General features: G+C 46.0%; 4 protein-coding genes across 5 annotated transcripts; all 4 read right to left on the minus strand.

Moving 5' to 3' along the window:
* Window positions 1–4,110: 4,110 nt before the first annotated feature.
* Window positions 4,111–7,532, minus strand: LOC108937833 (zinc finger protein 135-like). Its single transcript, XM_029253156.1, has 4 exons — window positions 7,178–7,532; window positions 6,150–6,271; window positions 5,922–6,030; window positions 4,111–5,550 (listed from the first exon to the last, which is right to left on the minus strand). The coding sequence occupies exons 1-4, from the start codon at window positions 7,464–7,466 to the stop codon at window positions 4,454–4,456; spliced, it is 1,617 nt and encodes a 538-aa protein (XP_029108989.1). The 5' UTR covers window positions 7,467–7,532; the 3' UTR covers window positions 4,111–4,453.
* A 1,647-nt stretch (window positions 7,533–9,179) lies between these two features.
* LOC114910759 (zinc finger protein 658B-like) lies at window positions 9,180–13,526 on the minus strand. 2 transcript variants are annotated; one of them, XM_029253164.1, is made up of 4 exons: window positions 13,270–13,526; window positions 12,381–12,511; window positions 10,501–10,609; window positions 9,180–10,302 (listed from the first exon to the last, which is right to left on the minus strand). In XM_029253164.1, exons 1-4 carry the CDS (start codon window positions 13,463–13,465, stop codon window positions 9,245–9,247), a joined length of 1,494 nt encoding a protein of 497 aa, XP_029108997.1. In that variant the 5' UTR covers window positions 13,466–13,526; the 3' UTR covers window positions 9,180–9,244. The 2 variants fall into 2 exon arrangements, with proteins under 2 accessions (XP_029108997.1, XP_029109000.1); XM_029253167.1 differs by lacking the exons at window positions 9,180–10,302; window positions 10,501–10,609 and adding an exon at window positions 12,020–12,256.
* Window positions 13,527–14,595: 1,069 nt separating this feature from the next.
* Window positions 14,596–19,054, minus strand: LOC114910760 (zinc finger protein 709-like). Its single transcript, XM_029253172.1, has 4 exons — window positions 18,598–19,054; window positions 18,023–18,156; window positions 17,570–17,681; window positions 14,596–16,793 (listed from the first exon to the last, which is right to left on the minus strand). The coding sequence occupies exons 1-4, from the start codon at window positions 18,890–18,892 to the stop codon at window positions 15,847–15,849; spliced, it is 1,488 nt and encodes a 495-aa protein (XP_029109005.1). The 5' UTR covers window positions 18,893–19,054; the 3' UTR covers window positions 14,596–15,846.
* A 544-nt stretch (window positions 19,055–19,598) lies between these two features.
* LOC114910764 (oocyte zinc finger protein XlCOF7.1-like) lies at window positions 19,599–22,933 on the minus strand. Its single transcript, XM_029253182.1, has 2 exons — window positions 22,561–22,933; window positions 19,599–21,456 (listed from the first exon to the last, which is right to left on the minus strand). The coding sequence occupies exons 1-2, from the start codon at window positions 22,799–22,801 to the stop codon at window positions 20,372–20,374; spliced, it is 1,326 nt and encodes a 441-aa protein (XP_029109015.1). The 5' UTR covers window positions 22,802–22,933; the 3' UTR covers window positions 19,599–20,371.
* Between the last annotated feature and the right edge of the window lie 736 nt (window positions 22,934–23,669).

The following is a 23,669-nucleotide window of genomic DNA, read 5'->3' on the forward strand; positions in this document are numbered from 1 at the left end:
CTTATAATGATGGATTTGTACAGTGAGATAAGCCAATTACAATGATTTACCCATGTATGCAGGTAGGTCATTTTTACTGGAGGAATATATGGTTAAGTACTTTGTTCAAGGGAACTAAAAAGGAGGTGGGATTTGAGCAAGGAACTTTCAGAAGGAGGTAAGATGTAAAATTGGGATGGGATGGAAAACTTGGGGTAGAAATTCTATGAATACACATAAAAATGAGACCAAGTTAAATTAGTAAATTACTGATCCCAAACACAATGTTAAGGTTGTCTTATGTTGTGCAGTGTGATTTTTTTTTTTATTGTCACTAATACATATCTGCTCATGTTTGTGTTTCCCAACGCCGTTCTGGTAGACCACTGTGCGTAGAGGTTTTTCCTATTTTGCTACGCTCCTAATTAAGTGTTTATTTAAGCTGTTAATTGAATGAGTACAACATTAGAAGCATGTGGAAAAAAAACTCCTTGGGGAACAGTGCTGTGTGGGTTTCCTGTTATCGAACCGGGCACTTTGCTTTAGGAAACCCGATAAGAGGTGTTGTGGCATGTAAACCACAATTACATTTATCCATCCATCCATCCATCCATCCATCCATCTTCTTCCGCTATCCGGGGCCGGGTCGCGGGGGCAGCAGTCCGAGCAGAGTCCTCCAGACTTCCCTCTCCCCGCATACCTCCTCCAGTTCCTCTGGGGAAACCCCAAGGCGTTCCCAGGCCAGCCGGGAGACATAGTCTCTCCAACATGTACTGGGTCTGCCCCGAGGCCTCCTCCCAGTGGGACAAGCCCGGAACACCTCCCCAGGGAGGCGTCCAGGAGGCATCCGGAACAGATGCCCGAGCCACCTCAACTGGCTCCTCTCAATGCGGAGGAGCAGCGGCTCTACTCCGAGCTCCTCCCGGGTGACTGAGCTCCTCACCGTCCCTAAGGGTGCGCCCAGCCACTCTGCGGAGGAAACTCATTTCTGCTGCTTGTATCCGCGATCTTATTCTTTCGGTCATGATCCAGAGTTCATGACCATAGGTGAGGGTAGGAACGTAGATCGACCGGTAAATTGAGAGCTTCGCCTTACGACTCAGCTCCTTCTTCACCACAACAGACCGGTACAATGACCGCATTACTGCGGACGCCGCACCGATTCGTCTGTCAACCTGCCGCTCCATTTTTCCCTCACTCGTGAACAAGACCCCGAGATACTTAAACTCCTCCACTTGAGGGAGCAACTCCCCCCTAACCCGGAGGGGGCAATCCACCTTTTTCCGACTGAGAACCATGGCCTCGGATTTGGAGGTGCTGATTCTCATCCCCGCCGCTTCGCACTCGGCTGCAAACCCCCCCAGTGCACGCTGCAAGTCTTGACTTGATGAAGCCAACAGGACCACATCGTCCGCAAAAAGCAGAGACGAGATCTCGCGGCCACCAAAACAGACACCCTCCGTTCCCTGGCTGCGCCTAGAAATTCTGTGCATGAAGATAATGAACAGAATCGGTGACAAAGGGCAGCCCTGGCAGAGTCCAACATGCACCGGGAACAGGTCTGACTTACTGCCGGCAATGCGAACCAAGCTCCTGCTCCGGTCGTACAGGGAATGAACAGCCCGTAGCAGCGAGCCCCGAACCCCATAAACCCGAAGTACCTCCCACAGGATGCCACGAGGGACACGGTCGAATGCCTTCTCCAGGTCCACAAAACACATATGGACTGGTTGGGCAAACTCCCACGAACCCTCCAACACCCTAGTGAGGGTATAGAGCTGGTCCAGTGTTCCACGGCCAGGGCGAAAACCGCATTGCTCCTCCTGAATCCGAGGTTTGACTATCGGTCGGATTCTCCTCTCCAGTACCCCGGCATACCCCTATAGTTGGAACACAATCTCCGGTTACCCTTCTTAAAAAGAGGGACCACCACCCTGGTCTGCCAGTCCAGAGGCACCGTTCCAGAACTCCACGCGATGCTGCAGAGGCGTGTCAGCCAAGACAGCCCCACAACATCCAGAGACTTGAGAAACTCGGGGCGGATCTCATCCACCCCCAGAGCCTTGCCACCGAGGAGTTTTTTGACTACCTCAGCAACTTCAGCCAGGGTAATGGACGAGTCCCCCTCCGAGTCCCCAGCCTCAGCTTCCTCTACGGAAGGCGTGTCGGAGGGATTGAGGAGATCCTCAAAGTACTCCTTCCACCGCCCGAGAACATCCTCAGCTGAGGTCAGCAGCGCACCACTTCCACTGTAAACAGTGTTTGTGGAACACTGCTTCCCCCCTCTGAGTCGCCGGACGGTTTGCCAGAATCTCTTTGAGGCCGACCGAAAGTCTTCCTCCATGGCCTCACCGAACTCCTCCCAAGCCCGAGTTTTTGCCGCGGCGACTGCCAGAGCCGCGCTCCGTTTGGCCCGTCGGTACCTGTCAGCTGCTTCAGGAGTCCCATGAGCCAGCCAGGCCTGATAGAACTCCTTCTTCAGCTTGACGGCATCCCTTACCTCCGGTGTCCACCACCGTGTTTTTTGCCGCCGCGACAGGCGCCGGAGACCTTATGGCCGCAGCTCTGAACCACCGCCCCGACAATGGAGGCGTGGAAGATAGTCCATTCAGACTCAATGTCCCCCACCTCCCTCGGAACCTGGTTGAAGCTCTGTCGGAGGTGGGAGTTGAAGACCTCTCTGACAGGGGCCTCCATCAAACGTTCCCAACAGACCCTCACTATGCATTTGGGCCTGCCAGGTCTGTCCAGCTTTTTCCCCCGCCATCGAATCCAACTCACCACCAGGTGGTGATCAGTTGACAGCTCAGCCCCTCTTTTCACCCGAGTGTCCAAGACATATGGCTGAAGATCAGAAGAAACGACTACAAAGTCGATCATCGACCTCCGACCTAGGGTGTCCTGGTGCCAAGTGTACTGATGGACACCCTTATGCATGAACATGGTGTTTGTTATGGACAAACCGTGACTAGCACAGAAATCCAATAACAACTCACCGCTCGGGTTCAGATCAGGGAGGCCGTTCCTCCCAATCACGCCCCTCAAGGTGTCACTGTCGCTGCTCACGTGGGCGTTAAAGTCCCCCAGTAGAACGACAGAGTCCCCAGTGGGAGTGCTTTCCAGCACGCCCTCCAGGAACTCCAAGAAGGCCGGGTACTCTACACTGCCACTAGGCGCATAAGCACAAACGACAGTGAGAGACCGTTCCCTGACCCGAAGGCGCAGGGAGATGACCCTCTCATTCACCTGGGTAGACTCCAACACATGGCGGCTAAACTAGGGGGCTATTAATAAGCCCACACCTGCCCGCCGCCTCTCACCCTGGGCAACGCCAGAATAGTGGAGAGTACACCCTTGGTCGAGAAGAGTGGTTCCAGAACCCAAGCTGTGAGTGGAAGTGAGCCCGACTATATCTAGACGGTATCGCTCAACTTCCCGCACCAGCTCAGGCTCCTTCCCCACCAGTGAGGTGACATTCCAAGTCCCAAAAACCAGAGTTGGCGCCCGAGGTTTGGGTCGGCCGGGCACTCGGCCCCGACCACCGCCCAAATCACAATGCACCGGCCCCTTACGGTCTCTCCGGCAGGTGGTGAGCCCACCGAAGAGCGGCTCCACGTCATGGCTTCGGGCTGAGCCCGGCCAGGCCCCATGGGCATAGACCTGGCCACTAGGCGCTCTCATGCGAGCCCCCCCCCCCAGGGCTGGCTCCAGGGTGGGTCCCCAGTGACCCCATACCGGGTGGGGTAAACGAAAGCCTTGATTTTATTTTCTTCATAAGGGGTTTTTGAACCGCACTTTGTCTCGTCTGTCATCCAGGACCTGTTTGCCATGGAAGACCCTACCAGGGGCATATAGCCCCAGGCAACATAGCTCCTGGACTCATTCAGGCACTCAAACCACTCCACCACGGTAAGGTGGCGGTTCACGGAGGGGCAATTACATTTAGTGTAAAAAAAAAAAAAAGGGGGGGGGGGATCCAATGGAGGACTTGGCTGAGTTGAATGTGTTGAGCTGCTGCCATATTTTCTAGAGGTGTGTCACTCTAAGGTGTCTTGTGGAAAAAGGTATGAGCTGAAGAGGAATGGGACCATCACAAATTGTACAACCAAAACAATAAGTTCCAATCGAGCACTTTATGAGAAAATGAGCCAACTGTTGTGTATAGAACAAACAGTAAAAGTAGAACCTTGCATTAAGAAACAGTTAACAAAACTTTTCTTATTTTCTTTTACTATGGCATAACATAGTGTGTGGTACTGTGGCAGTAAGTAAGTACTCTGCTCTTGAGCACCTCAATTAAACTGCAGACGTGTCCAAAACTCATGTCCACCTCATGACCGAAGGCTTTCGGTGTGATGGACATTCCCTTCTGACTCCTTTTTACTGTACAAACAGGCAACATTAAAATGCAACAATTTACACAACGAAGGCTTTACTCAGGACTGTCCGATTCTCTAAGGACATTTGCTGGAAACTATGTGCATAGCAACCGGTTATAGCCGCAGTGAATCTGCTGGTGAGTTTTCAGGTTACTCTGAAGGGTGAAACATTTACCGCACTGCTTGCAACTGAAAGGCTTCTTTCCACTGTGGAACCTCTCGTGTCTCGTGCAGTTGTCTTGACGAGAGAAGCGCTTCCCACAGAGTTTACAGCTGAATGGTCTCTCTCCTGTATGGACGCTAAGGTGCGTTTTAAGACTCTTCTGCTGAGTAAACTGCCTCCCGCACTCAATGCAGCTGTACGGTTTCTCTCCTGTGTGACTTCGCTGGTGAATTTTAAGGCAGGTTAAGCGACTGAAACTCCTTCCACAATGAGTGCACTTGAACTGTTTCTCTTCTGCAGAAGGTTTCCTGCACGTCTTCATCATCTTAGTCATGTTCAAACTTGTACCACTCAACATATATCCAACATTATTTGGAGTTGTGCCGTTCAGCATGTGTCCAAAATTATTCCGAGTGTCTGAGTGCGTACCCTGTGTTCTCTCCATCATCACCATCTGCTTTGCTAATGATCCATACTGCCCCTGTTGCCTAGGCTGTAACGTCAGGTCCGCTCTCTTCACCGAGGACCACTTTTCTCCATAAGGTGGTGTCTGTGACATTGACTCCTTGCTGCACACAGGTTGAACTCCAGCATTCTTTATGGCCAGAGAATCCAACAAGCCAATATGTGATTTCACACTTGCTATTACTGAAGATGACACTGGATTACTGCAGCCATTGACCAAACCTGGAAGCAGTGGTAGTGGTCCCTGAGCTGAGAGACCATGTGGCTTTTGAGAAGGTTCACCAGGTTCTGTGCAACTGTCCTGGGTAAAGGAAGTCCATTGTCCTCTGGCGGTCTCATCTGCTGCATATTCTGAGGCCAGATAATTCAGTCTTCCCGTTGTGTATTCATATTCAGCACAGTTAATCATCTGAGCCACACACCTTTGCCAAGACTCCACCTTCACCTGTCCATCAAAGCCTTCATCGTTCCCAGACTGGTACTGCTCCTTAATTTCCAAGTCTTGCAAAGGTATCACCTGCAAAGCCTTCTCATGATCCTCCTGGAGAAGCATCTCTACAGTTTCTGATAGAACATAGACATTTACATGTATTCATTTAGATGACTCTTTTCTCCAAAGCAACTTACAATGTTAAGTTATTCAGAATTATTTACCAATTTATACAACTGGGTAAATCCCCACCCGGAACAATTATACAGTAAGTACCTGGCATAAGGGTACTACAGCCAGAAGTGAGACTCAAACCTGCAACCTTTGGGTTCAAAGGTAGCAGCTCTACCACTACTCTACCCACTTCCCCATCTTACCATAAGTAGTACAGTCTTTAAACCACCACAAGAAAATGACATTCCATCTTAATCAGTAGTCTTGACACATTATTAAAGTATTAAATATTAAAGCAAAAGGAAAGTTACAGTATTCCCAGTGACTTTACCTTCTTGGCTGATTTTCAGTCCTTTCTGGGAATCATTGTTACACAAATCCTCTTCAAGTATTTCTTGCTTAATATTACACTGAATGTTCTCCTCTTGCTTGCCTGAAGACTACATTAAAGGGAATGATACAATAAATGCAGTCCCCAACTTATAGCTGTTATGACAGTTATTTCTATTTGTCTAGATCTAACTGTACACTCCATATAAAATGTTTAGCATCGACTGACCTCCTCCATCACCGAGACAGGAGGCAGCAGGTTACCAGCTTCTTCTCTCATTATGTGCTCTTTTTCTCTCCACACGCTAATATGCACCTTGGTTCCAAAATTGTTCTTGGAGCGTTTCTCATCTTTAGGGGGAAAAGAATTAACTTTAACAAACTAAGCAACCCTTCTCCACACACCATACAGTGTATTTCGCTTTGTTCATCTCTGTGGTTACAAGCAAATTCCAACTCTGCTGTATGATGGATCCCACACCCCACAGCGAGCGTCGAAAGCCTGTTACTATCACAATCGGACCAAACTGAAGACCGATCGTGTAGACAAACTCTGAAGATTCACGATTCAATAACAATTTTTTTATACCACTTAAACCAGGTGTTCCTCACCTGAGGTCTATGGACTCACGGGGGGTCATGAAGTGTACTTTGAAAATAAGACTTGATCAAAAACAAGTTTAAAAGAAAACATTACTATGCTGTTATCTATGAGGATTACATGTGACAATTAATTTTCATGCAACAAATTGAGTGCAATATTGTCATCAAATTTTTTGGGGTGCTGAAGAGTCTTTAGCTCTCATGAGACTGGGTCTGTGGCCTAGAAAAGGTTAAGAACCTCTACTGTACAGTACGCTGTGTTAGTGCAAAGGTTGCCTGGAAACTATACTTGTGTGAAGTTACAGTGAAGGTTCACCACATTTTTAGGGATAATAACCTACAACCTCCTGGTTGCTGCCCACCACTGCTGATAGTGTAATACAGTAAGGCTGAGTACCCGCTATGGGCATGGCGCTCTGTAAGAGCTTGAATAAGTACTCAACTGTCGCCTAAAAATATAACATATCGACAATAGTCGGCGTTAAACAGCATTGAATAAACGTAACATATAATAATGGTAATAACGCAAAGCGAACTCCTCTCGTTGGGCGGTCGTTACACTCCGCGTGCCGTGCTGCAAAGAATTCGGCTCGCGCGCTGCGCGAGAACGAGGGACGGAGGCGGCGCACGGCGCGTCGCGTGGAAAGCGCGCACCTTGGAGCTCCGCGCACACCTGGACGCCAATAGAGCGCCTGCTGCTTTCTGCGAGGTTCGGCCGAGCTGCCGGGTCTCCGCCCGGACGCCGCAGCGCCGCCTCAAGTTCGCCTTCCATCTCCTGCACCTTTGTTTTCAGCGCCTCGTTCTCGTTCTGCGCGCGACACATTTCCAAACGCAAACACGCCGAGCCGTCGTCCACTAGTTTGATGATTTCCGCCACGGCCGCTTTAGTCAGTATCTCCATGATAGCCCCCAACTGTTTGCGGAAATTAATGCAGTTGGACATTTTAACGAACCGCTGGTAACACCGTGGGTTCACTACTGTGCTTCGGTTTTGGCACGTCCGACGGCACGCGACACCATTGGACGTCTGCGATTGGCTGGAAAATACTGTGCAATTTCCGCAGTGAGAAAGTAATTTACCGTAAACGCCAGAAAACAGGCGCAGTAACTTTAATGTGACGGATTTTCATACAGTATTTACACATTGCTCCTATTTATTGTACAAGTCATACAATCGTTTGTATCACAAGAGCCCGTCTCTATATTAACCATTTGTACGTGCATTAATTACATATTTTTTCTTTCCCTCATCTATTGCATTAATGATATGTGGGAAATTACATATACTGAGTACTGTGTGAACTGGGACTCAACATCCATCCATCCATTTTCAGGAGCCATTCCTCCAATTCAGGGTGGCGGTGGTCCAGACCAGAGCCAGTCCCAAGAAGAATGGGCAATAAGGCAGAGCACACCCTGGATGATACACCAAACTATTGTCGTGCAATTGCACGCACTCATTCATTCACACAAGCACACACAAAGAATGGTGTAGATTCACCAGTTCACATGAAAACACCAGATTGTATGCAAAAACTTTTGTTAGAACCATCTGCATTATCAGTTTGAAATTTGTACTTTTGCTGAGATGTATGTCGCTTTGGACAAAAGTGTCTGCTAAATGAATAAATGTAAATGAATACAAATGTTCAGAAAGGCAGGTGAGGTTTCGGAAAAAATTCTGATGTTTTTGTAGCTTTGTTTCTGACACTGTACAATTACTCATGGTGAGGGTGGGACACAGTAGGGTACATACCTGGCACCCTAAAGAGCTGTGATTTTACTCCTTACACTTCTGGGTGTATCCAGAGATGCTGCCCCCTCTTTCAGAAAACACCCACAGAGTATTTGAGCAGTACCCCTCAGTTTTCAGACACTGCTTGCACCCTGTGCTCCACAGCATCCGATGATTAAGACATTGCCTTTGCTTGTTAGATAATAAAAGAGCTTCTTTGCTTTTTCAGTCGAATTGGCACAGACTTTTATGGATAGATAACTGGTAATCAGAATATCACAAGATTATGTAAAACAATTCTGTTGCTGGCAAGGCAGATAATCTATACACAATTGTAAGAAATGTGGTGAAATACGGAGTTGACACGTGAAACTTGTGCAGTTGTAAAATGCCACTCTATCTTATGATTTTAGTCCTGTTTATTGATTTTTTTTATGTGGCACTTATAGGCGTTATTGGCACGTACTCAGCAACTGAAGGCAAAACTATTGCTTGGACGAGCAACTGCATTCCCCGAGATTCATAGCTGTAGGTTTCCAAAATAACTTAATTGCCCCCTGATTTGAAAGAACCTTAGAGAAAACAAACACCAGCCTACTTGTAACTCTCTGAAATCACTGTAACCATATAACGGATGCATTACTGCTAAAGGTGAGAATAATTAACAATCGGAATATAATCAAAAATCAGCTGTGGACTGAGCTATGGGTGTATTTGGTATTCGGTATTGTCAGTTCACTCAAGGGCAGCAGGTAGCGTAGTCATGAGTGGTTAGTTACCACTTCCACATCTGAAGGTCACTTACAGCTGCGGTACTCTTGAGCAAAGTACTTTCACTAAAATTGTTCCAGTAGAAATGACCCTGCTTTATAAATGGGTACATCACTAAGTAGTTTGACACTGCAAGTCACTTTGGAGAAAAGTGTCGGATAAGTGAATAAATGTAAATGTGACCTAACGATGTGTTCCTGCCATAAGGTGACTTCTCAGTTCCTGCTGTGAATCCTTTGGTGTGTTCTAAGACTGCTAGACTGAGCAAATCGCTTCCCACACTGAGCGCAATGAAAAGGCTTTTCTCCAGTATGAATTCGCTCATGTGTTTTTAGGCTAGATTTCTGAGCAAAGCACATTCCACACTGTGTGCAGCTGAATGGTTTCTCTCCTGTGTGGATTCGCTGATGGGTGATGAGATTGCACCTCAGGCTGAAGCGCTTCCCACACTGTAAGCAGCAATATGGCTTTTCTCCTGTATGACATCGCTGATGTATTATAAGGTGGCTACAGCGAGTGAAATGTTTTCCACAGTGTGTGCAAAGAAACTGCTTCTCCTTCACACTAAACTTCCTGTGCCTCTCCACTCGCTTCGCCATGTTCAGCCTTTTGCTGCACAGCACAAATGCATCCACAGGTCGACTTTTAGTCTCCACTGCACCGTTAGTCACTGTCATATGTCCTTCCATGGAATGGTGCTGCTGGTAGGACTGCATCATTAGATCTTCTCTCATCATTGAGTTCTTCCTCTCAGTGTTGAGTCTGTCAGTGTCATTCATCGCAACTGAACTCAAGTCAACATGTGATTTTGCATCAAAGTATTCCAATGTGAGCAGCCCAGACCCTGCTCTTCTGGTAGGAACAGAGTGCTGGTCCCCTGTACTTGGCTGTGAGTGCTGTGCTGGAGGAGAACCCTTATCTAGTTTATCAGCTTCTCTTTCACAGTCTGTTTCTGTACATAATGGCCAGTTGGTACACTTCTCCTTTATGGTCAGGAAAGCCTGACTGAACCGTCTCCCTGTGTTAGGTTCAAATCCAGACTGAGAGGCCCTGGTAACTTCAAGTTCATCCGCCTGCTCTGTCTTTGTCCCCATGTCCAGCTCCCTGAGCTCCACATCACTATGTCCCAACCAGTTCTGCCTGGGGATGTGCTCCTGGTTTGCAGCAGGCAAGACATGCACACTGTATTCCTCCTCGCAGGTCTCGCATTCAAATGGAGATGCAGGTCCAGGGAGCCTTTGTCTCTCTAAAGTGACAGCAACAGTCTTTGTAGCTGAAAAGTCCAAAAAACAGAATACATATTCTATTCGGACTGTTATACATCCAAGCATTAGTAGCTATTGACAGAGTTTTTCAGGCATCTCTCAATTTATGAAATTAATTGTTACTGAAAATAGTACAAATATCAAAATGTCAGATGCTGAAAGGCCACATGCCTGTTGGAATAAGTAGTACAAGTGCAAATAGTTACCTTTGGTGATTTTCAGTCCCCCCTGTGGGTCACTGTTCTCTGAGTCTTCCTCATGGCTCTCCTCCTTAATAAAAAGCGATGCAGGACTCTTCTCTCCTGGGTCTTTAAACTATAGCAAAGGAGACGTGATTTTTTTCAAACTGGACAACAGCTCCCTGTGTTCAACAGTGTTAAATTATTTACATATGCTCAGAAGGACTGTTAAGCAAATAATGAGTAACTCAAAAAGCTCCAGATATAAAAACAAAGCAAAAAAAAAAAAACCATCTGATGCTTGGTTTGAGAATATGTATTAACATCTTGCACTCATTGTTAATACAGAATCATTGAATTCTGTATTAACATCTTGCATTCATTGTTGACCATTCACCATTCTGATATGAAGGACCCTTTTTATGGGCAAAATTTAAGAGGTAGAAATAGTAGAAATGAAAAATTAAGTTCATTAGAAGAGAACAAACATGTCCTGTTCATGGGGAGATTTCTAGCTCTGGAATGATGGAACCAGTGATCTCGTTCCAGCAAAACTGAAACCTCCTTGCAAATATAATAGGATTGTGTGTGCAACACTATTGGCATTTAGTATACAAAGGCAAAAAAACAGGATCTAGTTCCATCTTTAAATTAGGACCACAATCATGCATCTGAAGGTTGAAGGAAGCAGTCCTTGACTTCAGTCTCATGCAACAGGTTCCCACTTAAATTTGAGATTGTCACTAGTCATTAGGAGGATGACTGCCTCAGTCACTAGTTTTGCATCAAACCAAAGTAATAAAGTACATATACACCGGTACCCCAGGTTATTAATACTTCAATTATGAATTTTCAAAAATATGAACATTACGTGGTTTATTTTTTAACTATTTTCTTTATTGATCTATCTTCCTTCCAAAATTTCTCTGTTGTGGAGTCAACATGACCTGCTGCTGTTTAGCTGGCAGCATATTTATCACTTGCTACAGCTGTATCTGATACTTTTACAGAAACTACCCAGAAAATACATAGAAGTGCTTGTCCATTAATGTACTTTTGACTAACATTTCAAACGTTTGTGATAAATCAGGATCATCCTCATCACTGGTTTTTGTTGTCCTTAGCCACCAATGAGAAGTCAGCTTTTAGCATCAAACACTTTTTAATATGTTCTCCATGCGCTATCCTCCAGTATACTCCAATGTCGCCTTATGCGCAGGAGGAACACAGCACAGAACACAACACATAATAAATAGGTTTTGTACATGATGTATTTTTATTCTGCCATTTAAAAGAATTCATTTTAATGGTGCTTCAAATTGTAAAAAGATAAGCCCCATGATGGATTGACATTCCTTCCATTGTGTACCCTGCATAACAACCTATGTTTTTCCAAGTTATAGGAACACTGAAGCCATGTAGTGGAGTAACACTACAATTTACAATACAATAACATGTAAACAAAATAAATAAAAGTAAAATTTTAAAATCATTGTCATCTTTTTTACAGAACCTAAACCTAAACTGTGAGTAAATCAAATGACTTCTATATTAAGCTTTTATTAATTGTGGCCAAGTGGTTGGACTTGTTAACAATTCAAGCTATGAAAAGTCCCAGTTCTAAACTGAATTCCAAGTGTAGTTTCTTAATTCAACACTGTGGAGGGGGAACTCAATACAGATTTCAACATCCTTTCATAGCATGACTATAGCAGATGCTGTTCTTTCAAGGGCTTCTTTTATTTTGACATTGCAGTCCCTGCTGGGCACCTCCAAAAGCTGCCTGCAACAGCCAGCAGAAGGTTTAAATTGGTACCCAAGGTCAACAAATAGTGAAACCTAAGCCACAATCCCCAGTAGGCTTACAGCAGTGGAACAATTGTACAATCAGTGCCACGCGGACTGACCTCCTGCCCTAAAGCTTCCGACTGTTTAGGGCCGTCATTCTTATGCACATCAGAGGCTGGAACTTCTTTCCAGAGGCTGCTACTCAGCTCCTTCCCATGAACATGTTCCAAATGGCAGGAAATGGACTCCTCTAAGTGACACAAATGCAGAAGGTAAGAAAGAAAGTTACTTTTAAAATGTTTTCCATTGCAGATTAGATTACCGCTACCATCAAGCTTGGCAGAGACCCTCAAAGGACTATGCAATCTTAACAGGGCATTTACGTGATCTAAGGTCAACCGCCAAGATAATTCTGGTGACGAGTTGTTTCGCAACCAGTATTCCGTTTCTAAAAAAAAAATCTTTCCCCTCTGAAAAGGTAGCAACGTATTTTACATGGTCTCTGTGCTAGAGTTCCAGCTGTACTTAATAATGGCACGAACAGGAGCTTTTTCCACATCTCCCTGTGTGGTTCTGAAATGATTCCGAAGAGCTATAAAGATGAACACTTAAGCATATCTTAAGTTTTTATGTCTTTCTCCTGCATTAATTTTACGTAGCTAATGCTTTCTCCACAACCACTCCCAATATAGCCATTACCCATTGAGACAGCTGGATACTGTTTCCTGTTTCCTTGGAGAAATTCAGGGCAAATACCTTGACCAGCCAGGTCCAAGGTACTTAGAAAGTGGGGTTCGAACCCAGGTCCTTTCAGTGCCACGTTGCACTTAACCACTGCACTGGACCACGTGCTGCCCCTCCTTCTTGCTTTTCTGATAATTTTATTACTGTGTGACTCCGTCACTTCATATTCTACTACTGTACGAATTCCGCACCAACGCACCTTGCACGACCGCAAAGGTACGATGACGTCACCCCACTTCACTCCACGCTCGCCTCGTCACACACCTGCCTGCCGCAGCTCGCGCTCCATCGCCCGCACTTTTCTCCTCAGCGCCTCGTTCTCACTGCGGTAGTGACACACCTCTACGTGCAACACCGCGCATCTGTCCTCCAGCAGTTTGCCGATTTCTTCGGCTGCCGTTCTGCATAAAATCTCCATGATCGACGTCACTTGTGCCTGAAAATTACCACACGCAGACATCTCTCTGCAGGATACTGCAAACGCCAGACCACCGAGCTCCCTATCGCTCAGGTACGGTCAGCCCAGGGACGAGAGCAGAGCACTTCCGCTTAGCTGACGGGCCAGGGGGCCGCGGGAGGGGATTACCGTAAAAACGGGAAACAGCTCTCACGTAAAAACAGGCGGTCTCTTCAGAATGCCAGAGAACCTGGCAAACACGTGAGTGCAGCGCCTTCCACCTCTTACGTCTAACGGGGATCACTTTTAATAGTACCATATCTAGAACCGCTGTATTACACCCCACCCCACACACTTCTATAAAAACTGCAGTTCGTCTTTATTTGCCTGCAAATAGCTTGCATATGCTCCTCTCAAGAAGAATGACGTTGCATCGACAACCGCCGCAGTCCCTGCTGTTCTTCAGTGGTTCTGTGGATATTGATTCATGATGAAATTCGAATACTTTCTTCGATATTTGACATAAAGTTAGGCATTAAAGCGTTCGTTCTTTATTTTGGTCCTGAAGAACAGCTGTAAATCACTTTCAGTGAAGCAGCGGTGCAGCTGGAAAGTGACTGATGTAACTTAATTTGGCCACTAGGGAGCATAATGGTTAGAGCTCTGACATTCTGTATAGGTAAATCATTGTAGAGAGTTTGGTGTAGAAACCCCATCATGGAAATTGCTTTGGGGGGAAAAAAAAACTATAATGGTTAATATTAATACCTATCAGACCTTGCTCTTTTTTTTCCCCCTCTGGCTGGGTATATTGTAACTGTTAAAACTGTTACTGGTTCACTACATTAAAAAGTTTGTTACTTTAAAAGTAACTTGAGAACTTGTTTTTTGACATCACTTTTTTTTTTCCCCAATAATGCTTGTACTTGTAATGTTTGGCTACTCTACCTACCTCCACCTACACACAACAGGTTACTGCTGACAAAGACTGGCAATGAGGTTTTCCACAGTTGATATCCACAAAACTGCAGGATGGTGAAAATATCTTTACTTGTACATTAGAGAATTACAGTCAAAGTTAACTTATGTTTCCAAGATGATTCTCCAACAGAAACTCACCATCTCAATTGGAATCTTTTAATATATACCCAATTTCCTTATTTTTGCACAAAAAAAAACTTGCTATGCACATTTATTAATAGTAAAATAAAGTGTTTTCAGAATAACTCATTTTTGGTTTTACTGTTAGCAGTATTAGGCATACCTAGAATCTAAATTTGATCTAAGATGGACAACTCATCAAGCATCAACCAGTGCAGTTATTTTCTGTTTTAAAACCATAGCAAAAGTGTTACAGTATAAAACAGGAGTACAAAATAGCCATACCTATCCAGGACAGTCAGACATTGCTGCCTTTTGCAATGAAGGATCTCATTTGATGCATCAAGGCATATATAATATTTCAGCATATGATGGCTTCTCAGCATCATTGGAGGAATGATTGCAAATGTTTAAAATCTGCAACACCAATATTCTCCCATTACTGTACATTATAGCCCCTCCACAGTAACTGCATTTCAGCATCATAGCAACTTTTACATGTCCTTAAACATCCTTACATTGAATTTGGCATTTTATAGTTAACAGTGGAATCTTTTTTGAATTCTTCACTTTACATTTCTAATAAAAAACAAAAACACAACCGTCTGAACAATATTCTCATCGGGAAAAGTTTGCAACAGTGAGGCACCCCTAGGTATGCTTGAACTTGCGAAAATCAAAAAAACTGATAAAAATGATGACACTGCCAGCATGCTTGACAACATGTTGACTTTTCCCACTTGGTCACAATGGTGTTCATGAAACAGATTTAAAACAGAATTAAGTTGTGTGTCATACAAATGTAAACTGCTGCTAAAATTCACATACATGTACAGTGGCTCACAAAAGTACTCAGTGTGTGTGGTTTTCACATATCGCTGCTTTGAAGGTTTTGGTCTTGACACTTTGCAGAAGCATTGAAGATATAAAACTATCCACTACATATAGTACTTCACACAAAAAATAGCAGTCAATGCCTAATTAACAAATGGGAAAAATGAAAATGCCATGAGCGCCCAAGTACTCAAACTCTTTGCCACAGACCACCTAAATTTAGGTGCCAGAAACTACTGCAATGAAGTGCGTTGTCCCTTGGTGACTGGGGAGACCATACAAACGTTCAGAATACTTTTGCAAGGCACTATAACTCATTTGACCTGAGTGCTGTCCACGCTGGCAACTGTAACGGAGGTGGAATCAAGGAACAATCAGGGTGCTCCAAGTTCCTTTTGAATCAAAAGAATATTGAGAAGCAAAGCAGAATTTCTCACCCATATAAATTAAGTGAGGGGCAGGAGATGTTACTAACCTAGAACATCTAGTCACCACACAAACACGTAGTACTACGTGGAGTCCATGAGTCTTTCTTGTCTATGTACTTTGTAGTGTAGCTTCAAAGAATTCAGATGGGAGTAGGAATTCCCACATTCATCGCAACTATAAGGTTTCTCTCCTGTGTGTGACCTCTGGTGCGATATTAAATGAGAAGTACAGTAGAACGTCTTTCCACATTCTGCGCAAGAAAACGGCCTCTCTCCAGTGTGTATTCGTAGGTGTATTTTGAGGTAAAAGCGGGTAGTAAAGCTCTTCCCACACTGCATGCAACTGAACCGTTTCTCTCCTTTGGAGACTTTCCTAAGAGTCTTTAACTTCTTTGACGGCTTTAAATGGTTGCCGGCCAGAGTGCACTCTCCTTTGTCTTTACTTGCAGGGGTGGAGTCTACTGGCTGATACTGCAGGTGCTTGGAATTGTGCACCAGATCCTCTCTCATCACCTGGTGGTGCCTGCCTCGGAACCCACCCAGCTGGGACTGAGCTGCTCCTGGTGCAGCAGCATCTCCAGTGCAGTCAGAATGGACCACGGCCTCTTCTTCCTTTGGCACTATACTGAGCATCCCAAAGTGTGGTTTCACATCGACAGCTCTTGAAGGCAACATAGTTACATGGGATCCCTCCGCTGCAGTCAGATCATCTGAAAGGCCCTGCTCTGTACCGTAAGGGAAATCGGGGTCATCCGTTTCCGTGTCGCTGTCGTCTTGCACAGTCCACGGGTCTCTTCTCATGGAACACGTAGAGCTGAGACCCAACGCTCCTCCTGCGTGGTGCTGAAATTCAGCTTGGCTGAGCCTCTGGCCTATCTGGTCTTGTCCATCTTCTAGTCTCTTCGGCTTTCCTGACCCTGGCGTAGGGATCAGATGTGTCCCGTGGTCATCTGGGCTTACCCTTTCCATCTCACAGTGCGGGTGCTCAAAAGGAGGAATCTCTCCAGGATCAGCGCCAGATGCAGCAACTAGGAGGTTTAAACAAGCAAGGAATTTGAGGGGAATTAATTATTGTCAAGGTAAGAGATCAGAAGCTGTACTTTCAACATTGATTTTTTTTTTCCTAAGCTTTTGACATAACACTTCTTTAGTCACTGACTAAGCACAACACAGAGCAGAACTACACAGATAAGAGGTCAGTCAAATTAGGATGCGTCTCTTCCTAACAAATGAAAAGCCGTGGTGTGCATGGATGGCAGGACACAAATGAGCAACAAACAAAGTGGGCCTTGCTGTTTTTGTCCTCCTGCACCAAATCTAACCTGAAGTACACTAATAAAATAAAGTGCTGAACACAATTTTCACGTCATGTTAGACATCAGCATTAGCTACTTTATTTTAAAAAGTAGCAACAGATGTCTCTTCTGTAAACATCCTGGACACTTTATGGCTATTTAAAATCCTACACCAACATGTCCAGGCATCGCTGGATCCAAAGAGTGTAGCTATGGCAGAAATTCATCACGACATAGAAATGACAAAGGGTGGCAAGAGGATACTCTTCTCCCTGGAAACAATGTTAGAAACACTGACAAAAAGGCCATGTTTGTGAGCCAGACACATTCAGCGACAACTACAACCTTGTGACTGCAGCCTTTCATCCCTCTGCCTGAAACCAACAACAAAGGTAGAAGCGAACCCCAAAGCCTCACCTCGATAGTACGTGATTCTGCTAGAGAAATTTGCAGTTTGTCAGGAGGTGGTGCTGGATACATCTCCACAATGGTATTTTCAACGACTTTACCTTCTGTAGTGATGATCAGCACTCCCTGAGAGTCTGTGTCCTCAAAATTATCATCTTGCTTCTCCTGTTTGACAAACAGCACCTCAGGTTGCCCTCCCTCCAGGTCTGCACACTATAAAAAAATATGCAAGATCATTACTGTGGATGAAAGATGAAACATATATGCTGGAAAAAAAAAGAGAAACAAGCACAATTAAAACCCTAACTGCGTTTGGCTTTCAGCTGTACACTGAAGATTTAACAGATCTTTCAGCACAAACAGTCCGGGTGTTGAATGCGCGCTGCAGAGATACGAAACCCAACACGGATACCAGGCGGTCAAAGAACACACTGCAGCAAAAGAACCTTTAGCTACATCAACTTCACATTGAAGACTGATCACCTAACTTGGAGAAAAGCGAGGGGAAACACAGTGCTACACCGCAGAGCGGTGTGCTGTGCCACATCACTGACCTCATCCCTGGCGGCGGTGCTGGAGTGCACAGGAGACACGTCCTTCTCCACCGCCGCTGGGCCTCCGTTGCCCCACAGTCGCCCACTCCATTCACTATCGCAGGTGCTCTCTGCGAGGGGAGAGCATCTCTCTGCTGGAAATCAGAGTCAATCAAAAGCATCATAATCAGACAACTACTAGTCTCCGTACCACAACTACACACGAGGGACAGCAGGGGGGGGCGTAGTGTTTTTGGTTGCTACTGCCTTCTAAGCTCAAGGTGCCAGTGGAATCACACTCTTACTGTACTTCCCTCCATACTGGGCCTGGATTGATTTGACAGGAATACCATGATGCACGAACTGGGAAAAAGCTATAAGGCTCATTGCCTGGCATTGTGAGTCACCCTGGACAAAGGACTCGGTGAGATTATTATTACTATTAATAATAATAATAATAATAATAATAATGATGAGGATACACACAGTAATACAATAATAGGAACAATGACTGAGATTCACAGATCTGAGCTAATCAGACCTGATGGCATGAAAACAAACACGACGAGCGAGTCCGTTACGCGGCCCGGACGTACACAGTACTTTGTCCCGCTGAGGGCCACCGAGCCCCCGGCCAGCCTGAACTCCCACGCTGCGGCTGCACACGGAGCTCCGCCGCTGCGTCTCCAGCTCCGTCTCCATCCACTCGAGCTTCCTCCGCAGAGCCTCGTTCTCGTTCTGCCGCCGGCACATCTCCAGCTGCAGCACCGCCGAACTGTCGTTCACAAGTTTGCTGATCTCGGTCACCGCGGACCTCGTCAGGATCTCCATGATGGACGCCAGCTGTTCGTGGATGTTCGCGAACGCCGACATCTCGCTGACGGACTTCATCGTGACCTTCTGCTGTTCGGACAGGTGGCTAAAAGGTGAGCACGAGCTGCATGTCACACAGCCGCGTGTTGGAACGCGTGCCTCGACGAGTTTGTATCTCTCTGGAAGAGGGGAAGCACAACAAAACGAGCCAATGTTTTCCGGACAACTCGGGCGGTAACGGCGTCGTGGTGACGAAATGACGCATTGCGTGCTACGTCACCGCCGTTCTCACGTCGGTTCTTTACCTGGCGGGACTACAGGTAAGAACACGCGACTCAACAGAAGTATAAAATGCTTCAAGAATTAATATTGCGGAACCACGACTTTTTATTTAAAAATGTGGCCGTTTTTTTCTGCTCAGTAAACCCAGCTAGTCCTACCCCACTCAGTGCAGAATACTCAAGTCATGATGATAAAACAGGAGCAGAAAATGCAGAAACACATCATCATGTCGCTAACTAGACTACTACTCCACCTGCTGCGCCGTCTTCCATAATGTTTAAACATTTTTAACTGCTTTTAACGTTATGTGCAATATTACCAGCCTCTCAAGAAGGAGAGGGGGAACATTATCCCGCCAGCGTTTTGGGTAAAACTGAACTCAGTTGTTTGGTCCCCAACCACACGTCACAAGCTGCCCCCCCTCCCCCTTAACGGCAGTCCGAGGTAATTATTGATGCACATCTCTAAGTATTTATTCAAAAAGCCCAAATGAAGGGAAGAAATTTATTCAGAATTCTCAAAAGAAAAAAAGAGACAGCACACATGCAGGTTGGGTAACAGAGTAACACGGAGTCAATGCCTGCTACAAACATTTATAGTGAATGTTATGAATATGACAAAAACATCTTATCTAAAATATTAATTTCTTTCTCTTATTCTGGAACAACTGACAGCGTATGAACAGGCGTTTGACCATGGATTTCAGTTATTTTGAGATAAGTGCAAAAACACAGAAAATGGTAAAAGATACAACGAACTCAGTTATTGCTCACATTTTATATAAGCTAATATAGTCACGGAGATATGATCTGCAAGCATCCCTCTATAGTAGTGAATTTGTTAAATGACCTGTGTAACATGCAGATTTTCCCTCCACTAGTGACTCTCAGGAGCACCAAACTTTTGCTACCAAATATGTAACAAAATAGAGAACATGGCCTCATGACAACACTGAATGCAAACCCCACACAGTTGCAAATGTCAATACACGACCCACCATGGACGTTTAAGCGAACATCATTTTAGCGCATTTACATCTGCGTCATCTTTTGATTGTCACCTTTTTTCCTCCAATTCTGGATGCAGTTTTGATGTATACTTCACCAGTATATTTTATTCAAAACAATATATATTCACGTACAAGTCTTATTTCTTAAGCTCTAAAATGTAAAAAATATATTTTACAAATCTGAATTTTCTAATGAAGGTATTATGGAGTAGAGGAACAGCTTTTTGTGTGTAGTAAAACTTGTCCTTTTAGCATAGGGGCACTTTTTAGCTGTAGGATTTGTCAGCCTCATGACACAGCTGGTGCCGTTTAAAGTGACAAGACTGAGCAAAACTCTTGCCACACAGCGTACAGTGGAACGGCTTCTCCCCTGAATGCACTCTCTGGTGTAGTGTCAGATTGTAGCGGTGCCTGAAACTTTTACCACACTGCGAGCAACCGAATGGTTTCTTTCCACTGTGAACGCTCTCGTGTTTTGTAAGATTACTTTGCTGAGTGAAGCTTTTTCCACACTGAAGGCATCTGTACGGTTTCTCCCCTGTATGACTTCGCAGGTGAACTTTATAGCAGCTGAAATAAGCTAAACTCTTTCCACAGTGTGTGCAAATGAACCATTTTTTCCCAGAGCCAGCTTTTTGTGGCTTTCCCTTCTTTGCAGAATGACATTTGTTATCATTCTGAATAATGTCCATGCTCGACCTCTGGGCGTTTCTGTCAGTTCGCCTTTGTTTTTCCATTTGCGAATTTCCCTTCTGCCTGGACTCGGCTTTTCCTCCAAACTGCTCCCGTTTCGCGTGGGCGATGGTGGATGCGCTTTTACTTGCTTGACAATTCACTTCCATTTCCTCTTTGACAGTTACTGTACTAAACGTGGGATCGCACGACATCCTTAATGAAGACAGACTGTTTAATGAACCTTCCACTCTAGCAGGGACAGCTTGCGACTCTGTATGAGCAGAGAGACGACTGTATGTCTCTGCAGCGTGAGAGCAGTCCAAGTAGTCAGTGTCGATATCGCTGTCCTCTTGAGTAAAAGACGTCCACAGCTGATTGCTTCTCTCCTGACCGGGATACTCAAGGCTCAGGCTCTTCAGGCCACTTCTATCATGTTCGGATTCTGATGGACTGAGGCTCTGCACCAGGAGCGTTTCGTCATGTTCAGGCTTTACCACAAACTGTAGGACACCAAGCCCTCCATCACTGCACTCGGTGCTCTGCGGCTCAAGCGTGTCCTCAAAGGCCTCGTGTTGCGTTACACCTCGCACAGATCCAGGCCTCATCTTGCTTTCCAGTTCAGGTTGTTGCTGCTCCAGTGGAGGAAAGTCTTCGGCATCAACTTCACACACAGGGACTGTAAAGGGAAAATGACCGAACAGAAAGGCTTTAGCTTCCTGAAACATCTTCTCCAGTAACCTCCGCTCTCTGTTGGTTAACTGCACCCCCTGCACTTATCGTGGCTAACAGGGTTTTTGGTTCTGTTTACGTACAAACCTTCAAAATATAATACATTTATCAGCATTTCTCCAAATCAGCATACTTTTACTGTTAAGTATTTTGCTGACACTTTTTGTTCAAGGCTACCACTTATTAGGTACTAGATATACTTTACAGCAGGACATTAACGCGCACACAAAGGGCAACTCGGAGCAACCAGCAGAAATATGCCTTCTGACCGTGGGAGGACATGCAAATCACTGACACAGACTGAGTGAGATTGGAACCCGCATCAAAGCGCACAGCCCTGGAGCTGAGAGGTACCACCTTGCTGCGCAGACTGTACTAAGTGAATATGTGAGGATAAATGTAAGCACTTGTGCCGTTTCTAAGCAGCACAGATATGCTCAGCATTATTGTACCGAGATCTTCGCAGACACTTCTCACAACATCATTATTCCCTCGGACAAAACGCGCAACCGCGGCAAAATGAGCTGTAGGAGTGGAGGGTCTTTCAATATACACACGTCGTCAGTACAACGGCAGCCCAAGAAAGTGAACGATCATGGAAATAATGAAGATAAACCCCAGATACACTGATGAAATTGCAGCTCTTGACCACGGAGGACAGTGTGAGATAATGAGACAGAGGCACAGTGAGCGAGTAGGTGACTGCGGGACACTTGACTTGCGCGCCTCTCGGCTCCGCACTCCGGCACACTGGACTTCACGTGAAACGATGGCTGTGTGGAGTGGAGGTGCAGACTGTCTGTCCGCTTTCATCTGGGGCACTTAAATAATAAATACATAACTTTACACCTGTGCCCTTTCAGTATCCAGTACAAACAATTACGTCACTGCCCAAACATGTCATCATGTGCGACGCGCGCTGCGTCTCAGTCCGAATCCCGAATGCGAAGCGAGCGCGAATACCCAGCTGAGCACACGACGAGTACTGTAGTGTACTGTGTTGGAGGCAAAAGGGCAGAAGTCAAGTGTGTGAGGCTCGGCCGCCACTCGCCGTGGGCGCGTTCCCCGGGCTCGCTCCCGCGTGGCGCACCCCCCCGCGCCGTCACGAGCTCGCGCTCCAGCCAGCGCAGTCTCCGCTTCAGCCCCTCGTTGTCGCTGCGACTGCGGTGGATTTCGAGGCGCATCGCACAGTAACTGTCCTCCACGAGTTTGCTGATTTCTGCCACCGCCGCTTTGCACAATATGTCCATGATGGAGGTGAGTTGGGAGTGGAACCCGCCGCAGTTCTGCATCTTCGCACGTCTCTCACGGTGTGTTTACAACCGGCCCTGCACTTCCCACCTCCCGCTGTCCACTATTCCACCAAACAGCCGCGACACAGCGTCGGTACCGTGCGGGAAACCGCGGCTGCGCCGTTTATGTCCGCGTGCACTTCTTCTTTGGTGTTGTCACCTGGCGGACGGCGCGCTCCGCTTGCACTCTACTGCCACCTACTGTCAGGAAAGCGAATGACAAGGAAGCTGCGACAGCGCAGCGCACACGGGACCGAGCCGGAGAGACGTGAGTCTTGGACCCACTACGTCGCTCACCGGGATTACCGGAGAAGTAAGTGAGGAAAAAATACGTAATCCTAATTTGTTACCTTAGTGGCTACATGCGTTCGACGAAGGCACTGTTTCTCAGAACATCGACTTTTACTGTGTTGGGCGGTACGGTGGTACAGAGTGAGTAGCGCTGCTGTCTCACAGTGCCTGAGTGGTGCGAAAGAACGTGGGTTCGATCCCCGCTCAGTCTGTGTGGAGTCAGTTTGCATGTTCTCCCCGTGTCTGCGTGGGTTTCCTCTGGGTGCTCTGGTTTCCCCCCACAGTCCAAAGACATGCTGTTAAGGTTCCCCCCTAGTGTGTGAGTGACAGAGAGAGTGTGTTCCACTGATGTATGGATGAGTGACTGACCCACTCTAAGTAGTGTATCTAGCAGTGTAAGTCACCTTGGTGAATAATTTGTGTGGGCTGATAACACTGCATAGAGTTCATTGGAAGTCGATTTGGGAAAAAGTGTCTGCTAAAGAAATATACATGTAATACTACTCTTATGATGGTGGTAACATCTTTTTTCATTTTTGACCTTTGAACACACACACACACACACACACACAGAGTG

This window comes from Scleropages formosus, chromosome 1, assembly GCF_900964775.1.
Source record: "Scleropages formosus chromosome 1, fSclFor1.1, whole genome shotgun sequence".
NCBI lineage: Eukaryota > Metazoa > Chordata > Actinopteri > Osteoglossiformes > Osteoglossidae > Scleropages > Scleropages formosus.